Source organism: Lactuca sativa, chromosome 9 (genome assembly GCF_002870075.4).
Source record: "Lactuca sativa cultivar Salinas chromosome 9, Lsat_Salinas_v11, whole genome shotgun sequence".
NCBI lineage: Eukaryota > Viridiplantae > Streptophyta > Magnoliopsida > Asterales > Asteraceae > Lactuca > Lactuca sativa.
The window spans coordinates 118,161,091-118,168,324 of NC_056631.2; the positions used below are offsets into that span (position 1 = coordinate 118,161,091).

A 7,234-nucleotide genomic window follows, 5' to 3' on the forward strand; every position below is an offset into this window, starting at 1 on the left:
TTATTGTTGGTTGGTGAAAATTAAATATGATATTTATTGTGGGTTGAAAACCCTATATGCTCACCAGGCTCCCAAGCCTGACCCACTCAGTTTTAAATTGTATTACAGGTAGTGGCGGAAGGGCATGAGATGGATGAACCATCAAGTTGTTTTGTTTACAAGTCTGCATATGTTTATATTTGTTATATGACTTGTAATGTATTCGTTTATGCTTATTGGTCTGTATCGGAACATGACACCCCGAGTTTTGATTATAATGAAAATACATTTCTTTTATGAAATGCTTCGGTAAACAATGTTTTATCATGTTTTGTTTTTGGGAACAAATTCCGCAACTCTTTCAAATCAAAAGGATTTACTCTGAAAATATTTAAAAGCATAAATGAAAATCGGTCTTTTCTGGCCGAGATTTTGGGGATGTCACAGCCACCTTCCCCACACGAGCTATGACCTTGTAGGGTCCAATGAATCGGGGTCCGAGCTTTCCCCGCTTCCGAAATCGAATCACACCTTTCCAGGGGGAGACTTTAAGCAACACATAATCTCCCACCTGGAACTCAAGATTGGAGCGTCTTTTGTCGGCATAACTTTTCTGACGACTGCTCGTTGTGACCAAATGATCCCGAATCACTTAGATTTTCTCCGTAGTCTATAGCACAATATCGGTACTCCCAAGTACCCTCTGCCCAACCTCGCCCCAACAAACGGGCATCCTACACTTCCTCCCGTACAAGGCTTCATACGGAGGCATTTTAATGCTCGAGTGATAGCTATTGTTATAAGAAAACTCAGCTAGATGTAGATGGTCATCCCAACTACCCCCAAAATCAATCACACACGCCCTAAGCATGTCCTCCAAGGTTTGAATCATCCGCTCACACTGCCCGTATGTCTGCAGATGGAAGGCGGTACTAAAATGTAATTGTGTGCCCAATTCCTCTTGAAACTTCCTCCATAACCGAGAGGTAAATCGGGTGTCTTGATCGGAGACGATAGAAACGGGCACCCCATGTAATGGGACAATATCCCGAACAAAGATCTCGGCTAATGTCTCCGCCGATGAGCTCTCCTTTATAGCCAGAAAGTGAGCACTCTTAGTCAAACGATCAAAAATCACCCATATCGTATCTGATCCTCGGGCAGTTCTAGGAAGTTTTGTAATGAAGTCCATGGTTAGATGCTCCCATTTCCATTCAGGAATCTCCAATGGTTGCAACTTCCCATGCGGTTTCTGGTGTTCCGCCTTGACCTTCAGACAGGTCATACATTCTTCCACAAATCGAACCACATCATTCTTCATTCCATGCCACCAGTAAGCCTCATGAAGGTCCCGATACATTTTAGTAGCACCAGGATGGATAGAAAATTTTGACTTATGAGACTCATCCATTAGGGTTTTCCGATTTCCCCCGGTATATGGAACCCAAACCCTACCGTAGCGAGTCAGCAAACCCCGCCCGTCTCGTTCCATCTTAGGCAACTCTTTCCCAATCTTCTCACGCCTGATGTTTTCCTCCAATATTACCGTCTTTTGGGCGTCCCGGATTAGGTCTAACAAAGACGGCACCATCGTGATCCGGAGACACTTAGCTCGAATCAGTTTGGCAGATTGTTTACGACTAAGAGCATCAGCTACCACATTAGCTTTACCGGGGTGGTAGTGAATTTCACAATCATAATCTTTTACCACATCCAACCATCGGATCTGCCTCATATTCAAATCCCGCTGCTCAAACAAATATTTTAGACTCTTATGGTCAGTGTATATGATAAACTTCACTCCATAGAGATAGTGTCTCCAAATCTTAAGAGCGAAAACAACAGCCCCAAGCTCCAAATCATGAGTGGGGTAGTTTCGTTCGTGGGGTTTCAGCTGTCGGGAGGCATAGGCTATCACCCTATCTCGTTGCATTAACACAGCACCATGACCTTGAAGCGATGCATCACAGTAAACCACCATATCCTCAACCCCATCAGGTAAGGCCAAAATCGGAGCTTCACACAATCGTTTCCTTAACTCATCAAACGCCAGTTGCTGCTCCGGGCCCCAAACGAAATTCATTGATTTCTTGGTCAATCGGGTGAGTGGTAAGGCGATTTTAGAGAAATTTTCAATGAACCTCTGGTAATAACCGGCTAAACCCAAGAAACTGCGAATTTCAGAAGTTGTTTTTGGAATCTTCCATTGTTTAATAGCATCAACCTTGGCTTGATCGACCTTGATATCGTGTTTGTTTACCACATGCCCTAAGAACTGAACTTCTTCCAACCAAAATTCACATTTTGAAAATTTAGCATAAAGCCTTTCTCTTGCCAAAGTTTCCAGAATCTCCCGAAGGTGTTGCTGATGCTCCTCCTTGCTCTTAGAATAGACTAAGATATCATCTATGAACACTATGACCGAACGGTCAAGCATCAGGCTACACACCCGGTTCATGAGATCCATGAACGCTGCGGGTGCATTGGTGAGCCCAAAAGGCATCACCATGAATTCAAAGTGCCCATATCGAGTACGGAATGCTGTTTTCTCAATGTCTTCTTCACGAACATGCATCTGATGGTAACCGAAACGTAAATCAATCTTGGAAAACCAAGATGCTCCCTGAAGCTGATCGAAAAGATCGTCAATACGTGGCAACGGGTACCTATTCTTTATCGTGCGCTTGTTTAGCTCCCTATAATCAATACACATTCGCTGGGATCCATCTTTCTTCTTCACAAAGAGAATAGGAGCACCCCAAGGTGAGCAGCTTGGCCGTATAAACCCTTTATCACTTAGTTCTTGAAGTTGATCTTGGAGCTCATTTCAGGTGGTGCCAAGCGGTAAGGAGATTTCGCTATCGGAGTCGCACCTAGCACCAAATCAATGTGAAACTCCACTTGCCGAACAGGCGGCAAGCCAGGGAGTTCCTCCGGAAAGACATCGCTGAAGTCGGAAACGATAGGAACGTCGTCTAGTGCTATAGCAGAAGAGCAAGAAGCCATAGCCAGGCGGGGAATGTCCCCCTGAATAATAAGTTCTCCACCTCTAGGGTTTCGAACACGAACTTGCTTCTTACGACAGTGCATTTCCGCATCAAACGCATCAAGCCAATCCATGCCTACGATAACGCAGAGCTCTCGCATCGCAATAGGGAATTCAACTCCAGAAAACTCGAGAGTGAAACCCCGATAGACATCGGTGACATAAATAGTGCGGTTGTCGGCAACTTCGACAACCATTGGGCGAGCCAATTTTCCGATACTACACCCCAGACGATTAATAAACGTGCGAGATACAAAAGAATGGGTAGCACCGCTATCAAACATAACAACAGCAGGCTTAGAATCTAGCAAATAAGTGCCTGATTTACCACATACAATCATGTAAACAATTCTAACTACCATTTATTAAACAATGGCAGGAGAGAAAAGAAAAAAAAAGAAATTTACCTGCCACTGTCGCGGTAATCACCGGCTCATCCGCAGTCATCTGGTGAGCACGACCTCGTGTCACCATAGTGGGTCCCTTAGAAGACGATGCAATTGCAGGATTTGTACCCCCGCTTCCTTTACCAGCCTTCAACTTCGGGCATTCGGGCTTCTTGTGTCCCGTCTCGTTGCAGTGATAGCAGACGGGAGCAGCAGAAGTAATCTGAGGAACTGCACTCGCAGGGGGAGCCCTACAATTCTTCCAATGATGCCCTGGCTTTTTACAGTTGTAGCATATCAACGGATTTTTCTCGCCCTAACCTGAAGACGGCCTGTACTCATACCTTGACTTACCACCCTGCTTTTGCTTTTTCTGGGCATCTCCGGATGTCTTGGAGGAGGTGTCATTGGCCTTCCTCTTGGTCTGGGTCTGCAACTCGATTTCCCTCCTCCTCGCCGCATCCATGATCGCGGATAAAGTCGGGAACTCCTGCATGCTAACGAATTCCCGAATCTCGGTACGTAGAATGGTAGTGTATTGGCTGACCAACCAGGCCTCGTTCCCAGCAAATGAGGGACAAAAAGATAGCATCTCCAAGAACTTGGCGTTCAGGTCGCTAACAGACTCGGTAGTTTGCTGTAAGGACATGAACTCTTGCTGCACCCCCTGCTGCTCCACCTTGGGCACATATTGTGCCTTGAACCTCTCCACAAATTGGGCCCAAGACATGGCCCTCACTTCTTCCTTGTTTAATAGAGCGGTGATGGTGTTCCACCATGTCTTTCCCCTTTTTCGCAGCTGATTCATGGCGATCACAACTTTGTACTGGTCCGGACACCCAACAGTCATGAAGGCGCCCTCAACATCTGACACCCAATGCTTAGCAGCAACTGGGTCGGATTCACCGTTCCAAAGAGGATGGCTACACTTGCTGAACTTCTCGAAGTAGTATGCCGAATCCCGAACGGGCGGAGCCGATAACGCTCCCCCGGGAATAGCTGCGAGGCGCTCATCCAGAAGAGCTTTGACCTGGTTGATTATGTCATTGGTCACGCCCGGGATTAGTTCATTGAAAGCGTTATTGAATTCCTCAGCGACAATATTCCTAACTTGCTCCATTTGGAGCTGATTAAGGCGAGCAGGCGGAGCCATTTGTATCCGTAGGAGGAGGAAAATATTTAGAAATAATTCAGCCTAGATATTTCTAGGAAGACGAAACACTCAGCTTGCCGAAAATTTCTCAACCTTGCCCCGACCCGAAACCGGCACCGACGTTTCAAATAGTAGGGGCCCTTCTACTATCTTCCACACAAGTTCCAATTTCGCAATCGCGTCTAGTTTCAAAATTTCCAGCTCGCTCTAACCGTTAATTTTACATCTCTCTCACATGTTAACATTAAATAAGTGTGTAATCTAGCATTTTAAGACTAGTAGAATCCACTTCATAGTCAACAATTTAACATAAACATTTAACATAAGAAATAAGGCTTACTTGGCTGGCCGACTGGCACACCGCGACATCTTTCACTACTAGTCTTCAGAAAGTTTGAAAAGTATTTTAAAAAGAGAATAAACTATTATAGAGCCTCAAATTTGAGTCTAGAACATCCACAAGAATGCCTAGTTCCCTCAAACTGTGGCTCTGATACCAACTTGTGACACCCAATTTTTTTTTTGCAAAAATTTTAAACTTTTAAAACCCATCTTAAATTAAATTCAAACAACTGAAATAGTCATAACATAATCCATCAACTTAATAATCATATAAAATAAGTGCGGAAGTAATAATAATAATAAGGTCCCAACAAAATAACTAGTAGCGATGTCCCGATGCTCCATGTCAAGCCTTAGCCTCTTTAATCTTAACACCTGAAAAGTTATAAGGGAAAAACGAAAGCACGAAGCTTAGTGAATTCAAACACAGACATTGTACTAACATTCATATTTACTAGCCCTAATCCATTTTCCAATTATAATGATAAAGGCAAAGAACGAATCAATGTCTATATTACGAGAAGGACTTGTAGGTTTGAACCGCACCGGGAAGATCCCGTATCATTTGGCCCTAATCACCGCACCTCACGAAGAGTATTACGTTGGTGATCTTACCTACCCACCGCACCGGTAAATCCGTATCCTTTGGTGGTATCCCCATATCCATAATTAGTTACATACAGTGCACATGTACGAATTAAAACAATACTTATATAGCATGCTTTTATAATAAATTCAAATAATCACACACGAGCTAACTAGCAAACACAATCATCAATACAACGGTGTGAGAGAACTCACCTTGAGTGAGTATTAAGGATGGCTAACAATCAAATAATGCTACCAAGCTTGAGCAAACTTCAAAACCTCACCTAAGAAGGACTAAAGGTTAGAAAGGAGAAGTAATGAAGCTATGAGTTGAGAAAAGAGTAATCACAGCAAGGTCTCTGAAACAGACATGCTGTTCAAAACGGATTTACTTCAAAATCTAAAACAGAAACATAGCTTTAACTAAATTTTATAGGAAACTATGATTGCTCTGGATTCCACAACTATAAAGAACTCATTCTAACTCCAAAAGATGAATTAAATATGAATTTTACAAAATGGTGTATCACTTCTGTCTCCAACAATACAGTCAAGTGATGTTGGCCAATTCTACCCAACTTGTGAGTAGAATTCGTCCAAAAGAAAATTAAGAGAAGTAAAGGACATACAAGTGAAAGTCTCAGAGTTGGAATTGAATGAAAATCGTCTCTCAAACTCCAGATATAAAATTCACATTGTGGACAATCACAGCAATAGCAAAAGCTGGTGACTGCCCACTGACCTGGAGTGTGGATCCATTCTAACTAGTTTATAATTGGAAATAACACCCTATATTCTCCAGATCTTAAATTCATAATATAAGGAACATATAGAAACTTGGAATCACTCTGGATCCTTTTCCAAGCCTTAGAAATGATGAAAACAAAATGACATATCAGAACAGACCCGGATCAGACCTAACAGCAAAGATGCCATTCTTTCACATAGATAAAGCCCTTATCAGTGAGGTTGGCCTTCTTAAGAAAGTTAGCGAACTCAATTTTTGAACTTTTGAAACTGGTTTGGAGTCCGTTGGAGTTGTAGAGCTCCAGATATGATTTTTACAAAATGACTACAGATCTGATGGAAAACAGAATCGAAGCCACCCGTGATTCCTTTTTGGCTTATCCATCCTTCTCCTTTTGAAACACATTTTAAGATGTGTTCATCATTCCAATTCAGTACCCATGATAATGGTGGTACTAAAAAGGGTTAGGGATCATTAGGATTTCATTTAGCCACAAGGATGTAATACTAATCAACATGAAAATAAACATAAGCACATAAAATCATCGTTCTCCCTTTTAGGGTTTCCATGATCTTTTGCCACATGTAATCCCCTAAATCCATCATCCACCATATATGGGGTGAAGATAGGATCTTGAGATGATTTATAACATACAATTACAAATAAAATAAGAAGGAGAAGAGGTGAAGATGAAATCATAAAACTAGAACAAGATTATGAATCAAGTTGTAAGAAAGGATAAGGAAGTTCATACCAATACGAATCAAGGCTGGAAATCAACAAGAATTAAGCTCCAAACAGCCCCTTGGCTGCTCTTGATCCCAAAGAGAGAGAGAGGGACGATTTTTGAGAGAGAGGGAGGGTTTAGAGTGTTTTCCTTGTGTGTGTTCCAAATGATTCAATTTACACATTAAGTACTATTAACTAGATGGACTTTGCAAATAGGCCCATAGCCCATGGACTTCAATACAAGGAGTTTACAAGATGATCAA

The 7,234-nt window shown here is 42.5% G+C and overlaps 1 protein-coding gene across 1 annotated transcript; it reads right to left on the reverse strand.

The window, feature by feature from the left end:
- Window positions 1-3,329: 3,329 nt before the first annotated feature.
- LOC128129094 (uncharacterized) lies at window positions 3,330-4,564 on the reverse strand. The gene is made up of 3 exons (XM_052767782.1): window positions 3,766-4,564; window positions 3,455-3,684; window positions 3,330-3,344 (listed from the first exon to the last, which is right to left on the reverse strand). The coding sequence occupies exons 1-3, from the start codon at window positions 4,562-4,564 to the stop codon at window positions 3,330-3,332; spliced, it is 1,044 nt and encodes a 347-aa protein (XP_052623742.1).
- Window positions 4,565-7,234: the final 2,670 nt, after the last annotated feature.

Bases quoted from the DNA above. Each gene is read 5' to 3' on its own strand.
- LOC128129094 (XM_052767782.1), bottom strand. From the start codon at position 4,564: ATGGCTCCGCCTGCTCGCCTTAATCAGCTCCAAATGGAGCAAGTTAGG. The intron at 3,685-3,765 runs GTAAGTCAAGGT...GTAAAAAGCCAG, and splicing joins GAAAAAGCAAAAGCAGGGTG to GGCATCATTGGAAGAATTGT.